General features: G+C 51.2%; 1 protein-coding gene across 1 annotated transcript; it reads right to left on the bottom strand.

Moving 5' to 3' along the window:
- Positions 1-247: 247 nt before the first annotated feature.
- Positions 248-10,652, bottom strand: LOC309623874 (phospholipid phosphatase 1-like). The gene is made up of 3 exons (XM_082381136.1): positions 5,090-10,652; positions 3,712-4,142; positions 248-1,789 (listed from the first exon to the last, which is right to left on the bottom strand). The coding sequence occupies exons 1-3, from the start codon at positions 5,114-5,116 to the stop codon at positions 1,741-1,743; spliced, it is 507 nt and encodes a 168-aa protein (XP_082237262.1). The 5' UTR covers positions 5,117-10,652; the 3' UTR covers positions 248-1,740.
- Positions 10,653-16,514: the final 5,862 nt, after the last annotated feature.

Below are 16,514 nucleotides of genomic sequence, written 5' to 3'. Positions count from 1 at the left end.
AGCCTTGCCTGGGGTCGCACATCAAAGATTAAGACTTATAGCTGGATTACATACTGCGGGGATAGAGGGCTCCCGGCGGGCTGCCTTGCTCCCCCCAGATCGGCACCTCTCTGCTCCATTGTTATAATTTATTCCAATCCATCGCCCTGCCTTTGCATTTATTAGTATATGACCTTGCACAGGCCACTTGGCTTCCCTCTGGCTGAATTTCCTGCAAGATGGGGCTGGCGGGAATGCCTGCCCTCTAGGCGGTTGGGAGGGTCCAAAGATGGCCCAGTTAACAAGATGGCCCCGGTTTCCCCTCGCAGAGTGAACGATAAATTGTAGCTATTAGTATTACAATTATTATTGTAATGCTGGGCAAGACTTCCTGTGCTGCCCCACAAGCGAAGGCCAGACTTCTTGGGGCCACTTTCTGCTGGCAGCCTCCAGCTCTGCCATCCCTGGAAGCCTCTCCCTCCTCCTCCATGGCTTCTGGCTACTGCGGGGTGGGGGTGGGATTAGCCAGGTCGGCTGAAGGGCTGGGACCTCACGCTCTCACCCGTGGCTTCCAATTTTGTGGTTCTCAACAGGGAGCGATTCTGCCCCGCAGGGACACTTGGCAGTGTCTGGAGATGTTTCTGGTTGTTATGCCTGGATGGGGGGGTGTGTGTGTGTGTTACTGGCATGTAGTGAGTGGATGTTGCTAAACATTCTAGGATGCACAGGACAGTCTCCCCCTCCCCCCAAAGAATGATCTGGTCCAAATGTCAATAGTGCTCAAGGTTGAGAAACCCTGTTAATTATTTGAGAAAAACAAACAAACAAACAAAAAACAACTGAGTTAGATCTTTAGGCTCACACTAGACACCAGAATAAACTCCTGCTGGATCAGACAGTACAAACGAGGGTGACCCCCCCTCCCCCTCCCCCCAGCATCTGTGAATTACTTCCTCTCTCTGTTTGTGATTTAAACGTGTACAGCGTCCTGGGACTTCAGTAGGTCAGATGATTATGGAGCAGAGTCTCCTGGGGGGGTCAGCAGAATCCCCTAAGCCAGAAATTCTCAGCTGGGGGTGATTCTCCCCCCCGCCCCCCACCCAAGACACAGGGGAAACTTGACAATGTCTGGAGTCATTTTTGATCTTTACAACTGGGGGCTGTTATTGGCATCCAGTGGGTGGAGCCTAGAGAGGCTGCTCAGTGTCCTACACTGCACACGGACGGCCTCGGCAGCAAAGGATAATCTGGCCCCAAATGCCAATGGCAATAGCCAAGGTCGAGAAACCTGATTGAAACTTCTGAGGTTATCAAATGTTGTTACAGTTGATCCCTGAGACCCGGTTCCCGGATTGAAATAGGAAGTCCATCAACCCATGTTAATATCTGTCAAAAATTCATAAACCCTGTGTTGGCATTTTATTATTTAATATATCAAGAATCATCAAAACATAAAAGTGGAAGTGGCCCTGCTGGGAGGGGCTGATTTGGGGTTCAACCCCAGAAAAATGGGGCTTCTTGTGTCACCCCACCAGGGCAGGGCTGATTTGGGGTCAGGGCTGAGCTCCAGGGAGGTGGGGCTTCCTGGATTAGCCCACCTTGGAAGGGATAGCCCCCTGGAGAGCACAGACTCTGGTGAGCAATGGGTGCCCTCTATCTTCCTCTGCATCGGGGCATCCCTTGGGTTCCCTGAGGGCCCTCAGGGGAGGAATACAGAGGGGAAATGAGGAGGAAAGTGGCGAGCAGGGGATGGGTGGTCTTCTAGCACCTGGAGCTTCTGGGACCTGGCATTGCCCAAGATGTAGAAAGCCTGCAGGGATGAAGTGGGGGAGGGGTTGGGGTGGGCTGACGTCACCTACACCCCAAGGCCGCTCCCTCTTCAGTCTGGCCTCTCCTGGGCTCCCTTCCTGGAAGATGAGGAGTGCCAGGTGTACCCAATGGCTCTCAGGCAAGCAGAGCCTCCCTGGTACCCAGGTGTCCCATGGCATCACTTACCACCCAGAAAGCCATCAAAGCTCCCTGCAAGAATCCGAAGATGGCATCATAGGGGTGGTGCCAATGGTCCAAGACCCGGATGTAGCCAGTGAACAGAGCCAGGGACAACAAAAGGAGCTGGATGGTGGGCCGTAAGAGCCAGATTTTCTGTCCCCAGGACCTGGCCTGTACATAGAGCTGGAAGGCGGATGGGCAGCGCCTTGAAACCCTGGGAGCAGGTATCCGGAGGGAATCCACCCCGCGGCTGCGTTTTTGTGCCCACCGGCCTGTCCGAGCCTGCCAGTTTTATATGGAAATGGATTTCAGCCTCTAAAGAGGGTAGGGGCTGTGGCCCCCGAAACCATCATTGTAAGAGAACTTCATGCTATTAATATTGGGAGAATTGTTAGATGGTGAATGATTTCCCAAGAGTCAGGTGAGACCCTCCAGATAGGCTCATACTGTGACCTGGCACTGCCACTTTCTGCCAGTGTCAGATCTCTAATCGAAGCAGGTTGGCCTCATCAGGGGGCCCTCAAAAAGCAGAGTTTGGGCTCTTGATTTTGAAATGGAAAACAGAAAAAAAAAAAATCCCCTCTTTAAACATCAGGTGAAATTGATGAGCAGGAAGAACGGGACAGTGGCTTTTGTGTGCTTTAGGGAGAAATCAGACATGGGCACGTGAGGTGGGGGAATTCCCCGAGACCCAGAACATTCTGTTCACAAAATTGACCATTCGGTCCATAAAATCAGGGGAAGGCCTGGCTCCTAGCTGTGTGTGATCGGTCTGTGCACCTCCTGGCATTGTTGGCATGCACCCAGCCCCCAAACCACCCCCACTCCCCCGGGACGGAGGGAGTCTGTTTCGCCTGTTATTAATGATAATAGTGACCTTTAGGGCAGATCCTGTTCTAAATACTTTGAGCGTATCAGCTCATTTATGTGTTAACTCATGAAACCACAACCGTAGGAGGCAAGTGCTATTTCCACACTCATTTTACAGATGAGGAAATGGAGGCCCAAGGACACTGAGTGTCTCACCCAATGTCACACACAGTTGAGGCTGGGAATAGAGCATGTACATTCCAGCTCCAAAGCCCTGCTATCACTACAGGAAGCTGTAGTTACTTTGTTACTTTGTCTTTAAAAAAAGGGGGGGCCGGCTGGCAGTCGAATGGGCTGCCTTTCAGGGAGAAAACGTTGCTGGTGTGAAGGCAGCCATGTAGCACCACGTGCACTGTAGCCTGGGCTTCTGTGTCGTTGTGTCTGCCCACCACGGTGCCCGGGTGCTCTGGGCTGGCTCCGATGTGTGCGATCCGCTTCTGCCAGCCGAGTCTATGCCCGTGGGTCATCGGCTCCTTCCCAGGGGTTCCCCCACCCCCCGCCCTACTCCTCCTGCCACTTTATTACCCAAACCTTAGAGCTACACCTCAGTTGGGTCTGATTTCCCTTCCCCCTGCCCTTGGCGGAGCCCAGCCCTGGGCATGGACCCAGCCTGGCATGGGCCCTCTCCAGCTGCAGGGAGGGGGAGACAGAGGGTTCTGGAAGTTGCTGTTCTGGGACAGGGATGCTGAATGGGTCTTAAGAGAAGATGGGCCCTCCCCGTTCTTGCCCTCCTGACTCTGGGGGAACACACAAGCTCTATGGAAGCTGTGCCTGGCACTGCTGGCACCAAGCATGGGGTGGGGGCGGGCGGGGGGACAATGGAGTATTTTCTGGCCTTGCCGGGTGTGCAGCCCACCTCCGGCCAACACTCACCACCAAATACACCATGGAGTACATCCCGATGGAGGCGTCCACAGAATAGAAGGATTTCCTGGGGGACGGGCAGGGGCAGGGTGGACATCAGCTGGGGCTGGGGTGGGGTGGGGATGCTTCCTGGGTTCCCCTCCCTGACCGCCCACTCGTCTGGCATCAAGGACGTCTTCGGGGTGCCCTGTGCAGGTGTAGTTGGTGACGTAGCCGCTCTCGCGGTCGAAGGAGGCTGGGTCAGGCAGGCACGCGGCCAGGAAGTGGGGCCGCAGGTGACCTGGGGTCATCTTGGCAATGCTGGTCGGGGAGCAGCAGGCCAGGCCGCCAAAAATGAAGGTGCCCAGCTGCTTGTAGATCATGGCCGTGTAAGTGCCGCTCATGAAGGCTGGCGAGCTCAGCTGCAGGCGCTTGACATGAATCAACTCTCCCAGGCTGATCTGTGGGGCCGTGTCAGAGGGGTGAGGGGTCACTGCTGAGGGCGGAGGGCGCAACAAGAGTGGAAAATCCCCAATCCTTTGTCTCAGACAGGTTCATATGGAAGGGAGGCTGTTCTTTTCCAGTAAACCAGGCAAAAGGGTGGGGCTTCTCATTCCATCCCACACACACACACACACAAATGGGTGACTTCTCCCACCCTTGTGCCTGAAATGGGCAAGACTTCCTAAGCCAAGGGATAAGGCTTCCCATATCATCAAGGAAAGGGGGGGGGGGCCCACAACTGAAAGGGGCGGGACTTCCTGTTATACCAGGAAAAGAGGCGGGGCATCTCCCTAGTTTATGTCAGACATAGGTAGGATTTCCTGTCCCATATCTGAAAGGGGCAGGACTTCCTGTTATACCAGCAAAAGAGGTGGGTCATCTCCCTAGTTTCTGTCAGACATAGGCAGGATTTCCTGTCTCATATATGAAAGGGGTGGGGCTTCCTGTTATACCAGGAAAAAAGGATAGACTTCCTCCCAAATGCCTGAAAATGATGGAACTTCCCTTGTCACTGGGAGAAAGAGGCAGGATGTTCTATGTTTGAAAGGGGGAGATTTCCCAGATCCCCAGAAAAGGGGCAGGACTGCTTCCTGCCTTCTGCATATAAGGGATGGGGCTTCCCTGGCCACTGGGGGGCAGGGGCTGAGCTTCTTGTTCCATACCTAAGGCAGAGAGGTGGGTGATTCCTCTATATTATGTCAAAAGTGGGGGGCTAACCTATTCCTCAAGGAAAGGAGTTTTATGCCATTGAGCAGTGAGATTTCGCATTTCAGTAGGAAAAGAGGTGGTACTTCCTCCTGCCTTAGATCTATAATGGGTGGGGGTTTCCACTTTGCCAGAAAAACAGGTGAACTTGCCCATGGTGTGTCACCACAGCCTGAGGTGAAAGTGGCCACCCTCTTACCGTGAAGATGGAGATGAAGAAGCCCATCTTTATGAGTGCCGAGTCTTCGATGATGTAATGGGCCACTCGGGGTTATTGGATGGTGGTGTCATTGCAAAAGAAGCCCTGGATGTGGGGTACCAGCAAACCGGTCTCACTCAGCACGATGGGGAGACTGACTGCAGGGGGTGGAGACGACCCCACTCATGGATGGGTCAACTGAGGTTTACCCTCCTTAGGCCTTCCGGCCAGTCTGTCCTCCTGGCATCTCCACAGCCTGGACATGGGGACATGGGCAGAGAGGACAGTATGGCCAGGAGGCCAGAGGAGGCCAGAGCCCCAGGGACCCATTCACAGGTGGGGTCCTGTGAATGAGGTGGGTGAGGGGTTAGGATAAGGAGGGGATAAGCGTGGAAGGGCTCGCTCTTTCTGTGTGTGTGTCCTGATGTATGTGTGTATGATTATGGCTCTGCATGTCTTTGTGTGTGAATGTGTGTGTGTGTGTGCTGATGGGTATCTATGTCTATGACATGCGTATGTGGTGTGAATAGGTGTTTGTGGTATACATGGGTACATATCTGAGTGTGTGTGCTCCTCTCTGCGATGTGTGTGTGTGTGTGTGTGTGTGTGTGTGTGAGAGAGAGAGAGAGAGAGAGCGATTATGCATTGTGTCCATGGATGTGTGGGTTGTGTTGGTGTGTGTGTGTGCGCTTGTATCTGGGATCTGTGTATGTGTTCATGTCTATATCCATGGCTCTGTGGCTGATTGAACTGGGAGGGGAGATACTGGTGGCAAAGTTGTGTGTGAGCAGTGTCCAGGGCCCCTCACCTGACACCGCCATCCTGAAGTCAGACAGACCAAGGGGCCTGTCTCCAGCAGGTGCCAGGCTCTGTGTCTGGCCCACTCATCCTCAAAGCCTACACCCAGGCCTCCCTCCCCTGTCTTGACCCTGTCATTCTGTCACCCACTGAAGTTTAGTAGAGCCAGGCAGCTGGAACCCAGCCTCCCACAGTCCCCAGCTCCCTTACTGGGCAGGGAGGGCAAAGCTAGTATCCCAGCCTGGCCTCCCCTCCCCAGTGAGGAGGTTTTGGTCACTAGCTCTGCCCACCGGGGAATGGGGGAGGGGCCCTGGTATATGCCAGCCACACATCGAGACCCCAAGCAAGCTCAGGCCACGCAGATTCCCAAACAAGCAGGGTCTGACATGCACAATTATACAATACAACCACACAGTCTGACCCAGACACCCAGATTCAGATGTACACACACAGACATATAATGCAGCAATATACCCACAATACACATAGGCCCATATAGACCCACACACACACCTGGCTACACAAATACCATTGGATCCGCCCCCAGCCCAGATGCATAGTCACGGGCTCCCATAGATCAAGTGCATGCATAGGAGTCACCCACAATGAACACACACCCCCAAAAAACCAATACAACACACAACACAGCAACACAACATGCAACCCAGAGACCCGAAGGGACACACACATACACACGCACACACACGTGTGCATGAGCATACACACACAGAATCATACTCACTCACATGGATATAAGTTCAACACAGACCAGCCCCAGACATACGGATAGACCCAGGGGCTTGCACACAACATACACACAGTCAAACATACACAGAGATACACAATACAAACATACCTCCCCCACTACAGACACATAGACCCAGATCCACAACTCAAAGAGACATGCAGCAAATAAAATCATATGAAAGACTGAAAAAAAAAAAAAAAAAGATGCACAGCCAGATGCTCCCCCAGCACCCAGACCCAGGAAGACACGTAAACACACAAAGTCACACTTGCGGAGAGTCCCTATCTTCCCCATTCACACGGACACACATTGACCCAGACATCCCAGAAATATGTTGATGAACACACCGATGTGAAGACACACAGCCCAAGTACACACACCAGGGCAGGCAGCCGGCCCCCAACCTAGCGACCCTCAGATAAAGACAGGAAGACAGACCCCTCCACGGCCCCTTGGGTGTCCGCATGGTGGTGGTGCGGGGCGCTCAAGGACGCTGGGGAGGGGGTTCACCTAGCAGCAGACAAAACAAGTCCAAAGCCACCAACAGCTTGGCGGTCCAGCAGTGTGGCAGCAGATGGGACGGGGGTGTTCTCCGCGGGCCCCCCCTGGCCACAGGCACTGGTACCGGACCACCAGCTCGGGCAAGGCCAAGACAGTATGCGGTAAGCTTATCGACTGTGGGGGGCGAAGGGGTGGGCACGCCCACCCAGACTGGGATTAGAGCTCGAGAGTCGGGCCGGACACAGCGGGGAGAGGCTGGCCTGAATGGTGAAGACCAAGGTGGGCAGGGGCGGGGTCCCATTGTAGGGCAGTAATTAGATGGCCAAGGGGGCGTGGCCTTCCCGAGGACGGCCCCGGGGCCGGGGAAACTGATGCCTTTCTGACTCCGTTAGCTGGGAGCCCCCATCCCATACAGGGACTTGACTGATTTGGGGTAAGATCTTTTTTTTTTTTTTTTTTTTTTTTTAACATCAAGGTTTTTATTGCACCTTTCGAGGGGTGGTATTAGTAAAGGAAAGCATTTTCTGTCAGCGGTATAGATTTGGGGCAATATTAATATTGGTTCAAATTAAAGTCAATACCCTTTTCATTAGAGTTGCCTTAGCAATAAAAGTCATCATTAAATATTTCTCAAAGTCAAGGAAACAGAATGAGCCTACAGATATTGTAATAAGAACTTCTTAAACCAAGGTGTGCCATTTCATCCAAAACATTTGATTTTTACTTTGATGATGGCTTGGCAAAATAAATAAATGCTTTTTGTATTGCTGAATTAAAATCAGACTGCTTCACAAAATATTGTTTCTTTTTTATATGAAATTTGTTGTGTCTTAATTTGTGAGTGACTTGACTACCTTAATTAAATCCTAAGAAAATCTACAGGGTGTTTCTTAAAGAACAAAGTAAATACAAAACATAGTTTTTCTTGCAGATAAACATGCAGAATGAAAACTGCAGGGGGAGTAACTTGAGGAGGATAAGACCCAGCTCTCCAATTAATTTGATCTTTTGGCATTCTGTCCTCTTGTCAATAGAACATGTCCCTTGCTTAACGCTAAGAACTAGTACATTTCTTCTTCTTATGGTTCTACCTGAGAAGGGGGTGTTTGTGTACCCTCTTTTTTTTTTTAACATCTTTATTGGAGTATAATTGCTTTACAATGGTGTGTTAGTTTCTGCTTTATAACAAAGTGAATCAGTTATACATATACATATGTTCCCAAATCTCTTCCCTCTTGCGTCTCCCTCCCTCCCACCCTCCCTATCCCACCCCTCTAGGTGGTCACAAAGCACCGAGCTGATCTCCCTGTGCTATGCGACTGCTTCCCACTAGCTATTTTACATTTAGTCGTGTATCTATGTCCATGCCACTCTCTCACCCTGTCACATCTTACCCTTCCCCCTCCCCATATCCCCAAGTCCATTCTCTAGTAGGTCTGTGTCTTTATTCCCGTCCTGCCACTAGGTTCTTCATGACCTTTTTTTTTCCTCTTAGATTCCATATATACGTGTTAGCATACTGTATTTGTTTTTCTCTTTCTGACTTACTTCACTCTGTATGACAGACTCTAACTCCATCCACCTCACTACAAATACCTCCATTTTGTTCCTTTTTATGGCTGAGTAATACTCCATTGTATATATGTGCCACATCTTCTTTATCCATTCATCCGATGATGGACACTTAGGTTGCTTCCATGTCCTGGCTATTGTAAATAGAGCTGCAATGAACATTTTGGTACATGACTCTTTTTGAATTATGGTTTTCTCAGGGTATATGCCCAGTAGTGGGATTGCTGGGTCATATGGTAGTTCTATTTTTAGGTTTTTAAGGAACCTCCATACTGTTCTCCATAGTGGCTGTATCAATTTACATTCCCACCAACAGTGCAAGAGTGTTCCCTTTTCTCCACACCCTCTCCAGCATTTATTGTTTGTAGATTTTTTGATGATGGCCATTCTGACCGGTGTGAGATGATATCTCATTGTAGTTTTGATTTGCATTTCTCTAATGATTAATGATGTTGAGCATTCTTTCATGTGTCTGTTGGCAATCTGTATATCTTCTTTGGAGAAATGTCTGTTTAGGTCTTCTGCCCATTTTTGGATTGGGCTGTTTGTTTTTTTGTTATTGAGCTGCATGAGCTGCTTGTAAATCTTGGAGATTAATCCTTTGTCAGTTGCTTCATTTGCAAATATTTTCTCCCATTCTGAGGGTTGTCTTTTCGTTTTGTGTATGGTTTCCTTTGCTGTGCAAAAGCTTTTAAGTTTCATTAGGTCCCATTTGTTTATTTGTGTTTTTATTTCCATTTCTCTAGGAGTTGGGTCAAAAAGGATCTTGCTGTGATTTATGTCATAGAGTGTTCTGCCTATGTTTTCCTCTAAGAGTTCTATGGTCTCTGGCCTTACATTTAGGTCTTTAATCCATTTTGAGTTTATTTTTGTGTATGGTGTTAGGGAGTGTTCTAATTTCATACTTTTATATGTAGCTGTCCAGTTTTCCCAGCACCACTTATTGAAGAGGCTGTCTTTTCTCCACTGTATATGCTTGCCTCCTTTATCAAAGATAAGGCGACCATATGTGCGTGGGTTTATCTCTGGGCTTTCTATCCTGTTCCATTGATCTATGTTTCTGTTTTTGTGCCAGTACCAAACTGTCTTGATTACTGTAGCTTTGTAATATAGTCTGAAGTGGGGTAAGGTCTTGAAAGCGTGGGTGAGGTTTGGAAGAAGGTAGAGAGAGGAACAAAATGGGCGGGGCCTAAATGCTCAGACAAAATGCTCAGAGACCCGCAGGCTGTGGTGTCCCCAGGGAAGTTCAGACTAGGGATGGGGATGGTTCGAAGGTCTGGACTGGGAAGGGGGCAGGGAGTTATGGAAAAGTGTAACCCAGGGCAGGGCTGAGGATTTCAGATAGGAGACGATAGAAGGGCAGAGCCGGGGGAGAGGATGGTGCAGGACTCAGAAAAGTAGAAAAGTGGGTGGGGTAGGAAAGTGGGCAAGGCCTGGAACGTTGCTGTCTGAGAAGTGGGCGGAGCCTAGGGAGAATGATGGGAAAGTGGGCGAGACTGGGGGTGGGCAAGGCTTGAGATAATGATGGCTAAGAAGTGGGCGGGGCCTGGGAGAATGACATGGAAGTGGGAGGGGCTGATGAGAGGGCAAGGCTTGGGAGATTGGGATCAACTCTGGGAGGGGCAAGCCCACCTTTTTCAGGGTTCCTCGGGTCAAAGTCATATCGGAGTTGACGAGAGTCCTCCTGGGCCAGCGGTCTCCGTGCTGGGCATTGCAGACCTTGGGCGATTCCCTGGTGGTCATTTTCGGGCTGAGAGCCAGGCTGGGTAGGCGGGTCCCTTCCATCTCTATCAACGGTTGCCCTGTCTTGCCCCGCCCCACCGGGAGTCCTCGCCGTTCCTCATTGGTCGGGCGCGGACCAATGGGAATTCGCCGCCGGGCTTATCGCGTCTTCCACGGTCCCCGGAGCAGCACCCTCCCCGCGGGGACCCGGGATCGCACCGAGTGGGGACGGGTGAGGGTCTTCCATCCCACTCCTGCTTCCCACGCTCTGTTCCCGTGTCCAAGGCCGTCTGATCCCGCTCCGGCCGCCCGTGTCCCCGCTCCCCCGTTGCCACGCACCTTCCTCCGGGCTTTGCAGTCGATGCCGAAGCACCTTTCCTTCCTTTGTGGGCCTAGACGCCCCCCTCCCACCGACCCATTCAGTGCAGCCCTGGACTGAGGCGCCCGGTCCACCAGGGGTCGCCCGCAGCCTACACTGGGTGTCGCTTCCAAGGAAAGGGACCCAGAGGTTCCTTAAGGGAGGGAGGGATAGGCCCCCAGAAGGAGGGCCTGGGTCCCCTCTGTGGGGGGTGGATCTTGGGTGGCTCGAAGGGTGGGACCTGGATCTTCACTGGGGGCGGGGCCTGGGTTTCTTGTACTTTGTGTCTCTGCCAGTCTCTCCAGGTCAGCCTGTGTCAGTGTGTGACTTGAGTGCCTTTGGTGGTCTCTGGGCATCTGATATTGTCTGTCTCTGAATGCATACCCCAGAGCCTTTGAGACTCTTTCAGGCTATGTGTTAGTGGGTATGTGTGATCGTGGGCACGGATGTGTCCTTTTGTGTGCTTGTGGCTAGCTTGGGCAGCTGATCTTGTGTATCTATGATTGCACCTCTGGGCATGTCTTAGCATGTGCCTGTGTGGTGTATCTCCACCACTGTTTTGGTATGTGTGTGATTGTAGGTCTGCGATTGTGTGTCCTTCTATTCTTGGTGTATATGCTCTGAATATGTATCTGTTGTGTCTCTGTGTGTGTCTGTGGCCAGCTTTGGTGGCTACTCTTGCGTATCTATGATTATGTGTCTCAGTGTGTGGGTGTGTGTGAGTGTGTGTATGTCTGTGTGGTGTATTTGTGTGTCTGTCGCGGTTTGTGTGATTTTGTACCGCCTGAATGGGGGTGTCTTTTGTACACCGGTGTCTGTCTGGTGTCTGCCCCTCTGGGCCAGTTGGAGAGTCCCTTCCAGGTGGTAGCCCTGCTGGGGCTTCCTTCCTGGGGCAGGCTGGCTAGTTTCCCAGCAGAATGAGCTGGTTTTTCACAGACGGGGCCCCTCTGAGGGGTACCCAGGGCCCGCCCTGGTTTGCCTGGGTCTTCCCCATCCCTGTGTCCTTCCACTGCCATTAGCAGGGAAACACCATTTCCTGCCTTTGATGTCACTGATGTTAAATTTTCCCTTCCTCCAAACAGCTAAGGCCACCGGTTTCTTTCTTTCTCTGCTTATTTTTTTCGCTTTAAAAAATTTTTGTGTATGTGGCCACTGGTTTTTTTCTTTGTGTGCTCACACCTGACCACCATTCTGTATGTAACACACACACAAAAACCAAAAGAAAGCAAACATGGAAAATGCAAGTGGGCGGAAGCTTATACAGTGAAAGGTCCATGATCTCTTTTTCAGATCATTCTCCTAAGTCCCCCTAGCTTTTTAATATACCTTCCAGATATGTGCTATGCAAATATATCTTTGCTCTGAAACCAAATCCGCAGTCTTTGTTTTCTTAGCCCTTAGAGATCTCTAATGAGCCCCAAAGAGATGACTCAACCTCCTCCACAGCTTGATTACTGAACTGATTCTATGAGTGATAATCTGACCATTTCTCTTTCAATGACTCTTTCAGCTATTTCCGTTCAGAATATTTCCTGCCTGTTTTTGGCTCAGATGTCCGCACTTATTTCTGGACCCTGGTGCTTCATCCACAAGATCAAACCCCTGCCTACAGTCGCACAGAGGCACCAGACGGTCAGCCCCACTGGCAGCAATGATGACTAGTCCTGGAGAGCACCTACTGTATGCCAGGTGCTGTTCTGGCTCCCGATTCTGGACAGTAATCCTAGGAGGTGGTCCCTGTGTTAGCTATACTTGTCAGATGGGAACCTCAAGGCAGAGAGGTGAAGGCATTTGCTCAAGATCATACAACTAGCAAGAGGTAGAGCTGGGATTTGAAGTTAAGTGGTTTGGATCTTGTGCTATTGTTGTTCCTCAACCAGAAGCACACTGGTGCACGAATGGGACCCCCCCCCCCAATCCCCTTTCCTGATCCCTGAACACACATCACACTGGAAACACACAATTCCAGAGTAGCTGGATAGGCACCCCAACTCCACAAAGCCTAATTATGCCATCATGCCTTGTCGTGTTTACACAATATCACAGGTGCACTCCTGTGCCAGGTCTGTGTTTCCCTGGCCTATCCAGGGCTGAGGAGACTTGGACCCAGCTTTTCCAGAGACCTGACTAACTTGGAGAACACAGTTCCCCTCTCTGCATCAATTTCCTCCTTCAGCACATGTGGATACCCCCTCGGCTCGAGACCAACCTCACTCAACCCTTCCCTTCTCTTTTTTCTTCTCTTCTTGGTTCACAGCCCCCCATGGGGTCCTGTACCCTCTCACTGTGCACTTACCCAGCAATCACTAAGGGTCTCTTTCAGGCTTTGCCTTTCCCCTGGGGGACGTGGAAGATCCACGCCAGTGGAAATTTGACCCTGGGGGAGGCCACATACGGGATGGGGGGCAGTCGGGGGCCCAGAGAGAAGGAGGTGAGTTTGCTAGGAAAAATCAAGGCATACTTCCTGGAGGAGGTGCCTGTTCGCTGGGCCTCCAAGGGGGAAGAGGGTGCTCCCCCCTCCAACTGCTTCCTGCCCAATCCCTCCCTTGAGCCCTATGATGGCGACAGTGAGAATTCAGGCCTTTCCCCTAGAGGTGAGGAAAACCAGGGCCCACGCTCACCTCAGGGAGACAGCTGAGCACAGAGGTGCAACTGTACTAACCCGTGGGGTGCTAGGCGGCTGATGCTGAGAGCTCCATAGTGGGCGGGGCTGCCTATCTCAGATGTACCGACCACAACAATACGTCATGGCGCTCCCTGGCTGCGGCCTGAGCCTTCCCCAGGCTGCGGCCGGAGCCTTCCCCTGCCAGACATTGTTTCACCGCTCTGGAGGGGGTGTACAGAACTCCGCTAAGCCCCTCGGCATCGAGAGAGTTCAGAACAGTCACTGTCCGTCCTTGGCTCGATGACCTCAACTTTTGGAGTCTTAGTTTTTTTACATCCATATATTGGAATTGTAGAAAAGAGTCAGTGACCCAGCTCACCTGGAATGAGCATTTGCCATGTGCCTGGCACTGCTCACAGCAAGCTCTCAGCTATGCTTTGAGACCTACTCTTATTCCCATTTAGCAGATGTGAAAAGTGAGGCTCAGAGAGGTGAAGCAGCTTGCCCAAAATCACACAGCAAGAAATTTGAGGGCTAAAATTCAAGACTCTAGACAGGGGCAGCAAATTTTCCTCTGAAAGGGACCAGAGAAAGTAAATATTTGGGGCTTTGTGGGCCAGACAATCTCTGTTGTAACTACTCCACTCTGCCATAATATTGCAAAAATCGCCACAGACAATATGGAAACAAATGAGGGTGGCTGTGTGTCAATACAATTTTATTTGTGGACACTGAAATTTGAATTTCACATGATTTGCACGTCAGGAAAGAGTCTTCTTTTGACTTTTCCCAGCTGATTCAAAATGAAAATAATCAAACAAAACATTCGATGTCAGACTGCAGTTTGTTCACCTCTAGAGTGCATGCTGGTAACTGTTATGCTATACTGCATTCATTTATTCATTAAATCAATCAGTCAATACAATCGAGGCCTGCAATTTTCTAGGTTGGAAACAAGGCAGGTAAAGATGCTCCTCTTTGGGAGATAACAGTTTCATGGGGGAAACAGCCATGAGTGAGAAAACAAATGAACAAGAATATCTCACGTGGTGGAAACTGCTAGTAAGGTAATGTCATGGGGTGATGTAACCAGGGCCCGAGAGAGAGACACTTTTCATTTGGGTTGTCCGAGATGTTGACTGGGAGTCCTCTGAATTCCTCTTTTTGTCAGCTCAGACAACCCTTGTCTGTGACATTGCTGTGGGGTAGGGCTTAATAATAAGCAGATTGGCCTGTGGCCTGTGAGCTTCTTGACAGAGCAATGGTATCTGGGGAGGGCTTTTTGGCCTCAGTATCTTTATATCTATCTTCCTGGTTGGTCAGATTCCTCAGAGAAAGGATCCCACCATCCCCATCTTTCAGATCCTTGCTGCTGAGTGGGGGGCGAGGGTCAAGGTGGGAAAGTTTCAAATCCTGCATTCAAGTTCACACATTTGTTTAACACATGCTTTTGGCGTGATTCTTCTACCATCAGCTGCGTTCCTCCCACCAGAAACGCTGCCATTTCCGCTGTCTGGAGGAAAAAAAAAAAACCCAAAAAACCCAAAACGGCTGCGTTTCCACCCTGATGGGGAGCAGAGCTGATATCTCTTTTGGGAATTTACTTTAGACCAACGCTTCTATTTTAGCTGCCACCCATCACACTCTCTTTTGGAGTTGGGGGGCGGTCACCAATAACTGAGGTTTGAGACACGGTGGTGATTGTGGAATTTGGCTAAGAAATTATATTTGGCATTCCACCCACATGGCTTACAATTTTTGGTGTAGCTTTTAAAACAATCGCTTATACTATCACTGCAGTGGGGTTTTGGGAGAGAGTGAAAGTAGGGGCTGGAGCTTAATTCATCCTCTTTACTCAGAAGGACAGCTGGCCGCAGATCTGGGGAAAGAACATTCCAGGCAGGGGGACAGCAGGTGCGAAGGAACAACCTTGGTACCATGCAGTGGATTCTCCAACTTGGGCAAGTGTCAGAATCTTCTGGAAGGCTCCTTCAGACACTGATTGCAGGGCTTCCACTCCCAGAATGTCTATAGGTCTCGGGTGAGGTGCTAGAATTTGCAGAGCTAGCAAGTTCCCAGGTGATGCTGGTCTGGGCATTGTGCTTTATAAACCGCTGGTAAAACGGAAGCGTTCAGCACCTGTGAGTCAACACGAGCCAGTTATTATCACAGTGGGCTCCTCTTAATTCCCCAGAGAGGCCTAATACAAGATTGAATACAGGGCCGGCATCCGATCCTTGTTCAGTTGAACCAACTCCCCTCCCCCCATTTCCTGGACGGCTGATGGATGGCTGAGATCAATTGCCCGGTCCACCCTTCCATTTTCTATAGGGAAAGTGAATCCTGGAGAGGGTTCGGGAGTTGGCTGGCTGGTCTGGGCAGAGCAGGGCTTCTGTGGGAGCCCAGGGCTTTTCTAGGGCTGGCCATCTCTCAATCCAGGGTTGCTTCCTCTTTTGGGGCCGAGTTTTGACCGCTTCTCTTCTCCTCCTCCCGCCCCCGCCGACACCACCACCGGAGAGCGAACGGGAAATTTGAGTTTCCTCCGCCTCACTCAAGGCTGTCCCTTTCCTACAAGGGGAATTTCTCCACCTGGACTCTCCAGCCTTCTGCTTGTGGGGTCCAGGGGGCCCCTGACGGGAAGCGTCTAGGTGGGTGGGCGGGGGCAGGCCAGGGAAGGTCCAGGGGTCCTGGGGAAAGAGAGGGAGGGGAGGGGAGGGCTGAGCAGGGCACTTAGGGTTCCACTGGGAGGACTTATGCTCCACAGGAGAAGGGGCTGAGGCCTGGCTCTCTTCTGACCCCTCTGAAGAAGTGCCGGGTTTAGGAGAGCCCTGGGGGGGCCCCAGTACTGGGGGGCTAGGGAGTGATAAGAAATTGGGGAAAGAGGCAGAGAAGCAGAGAGGCGCAGAGATAGATAACCAGGGAGACACAAGACGATCGGTGGGGCAGAGCTTGGAGGGAGAGAGAGAGAGAGAGAGAGAGAGAGAGAGAGAGAGAGAGAAAAGGAGATGGAGAGAGGGAGAGATCCGGGGAAGAGAAAGTTAGGGAAAGTTCGGACAGAAGGTGGAGGAGGCGGGGCGGGGCGGGCGGGAACCAACCTACCGGGCGGATCTCTGGGATCCCC

This window comes from Balaenoptera borealis (assembly GCF_965194805.1).
Source record: "Balaenoptera borealis genome assembly, chromosome: 2".
In the NCBI taxonomy this organism is placed as follows: domain Eukaryota; kingdom Metazoa; phylum Chordata; class Mammalia; order Artiodactyla; family Balaenopteridae; genus Balaenoptera; species Balaenoptera borealis.
Note: the sequence above shows the minus strand (reverse complement) of the source record. Positions and strands in the feature narration are given on the sequence as shown.

Coding starts and splice junctions, on each gene's coding strand:
- LOC309623874 (XM_082381136.1), bottom strand. CDS start 5,116: ATGGGCTTCTTCATCTCCATCTTCACG. Junction 4,143..5,089: donor TCTTCATCTCCATCTTCACG/GTAAGAGGGTGG, acceptor ACGGCCCCACAG/ATCAGCCTGGGAGAGTTGAT. Junction 1,790..3,711: donor ACTCCATGGTGTATTTGGTG/GTGAGTGTTGGC, acceptor TCATCCCTGCAG/GCTTTCTACATCTTGGGCAA.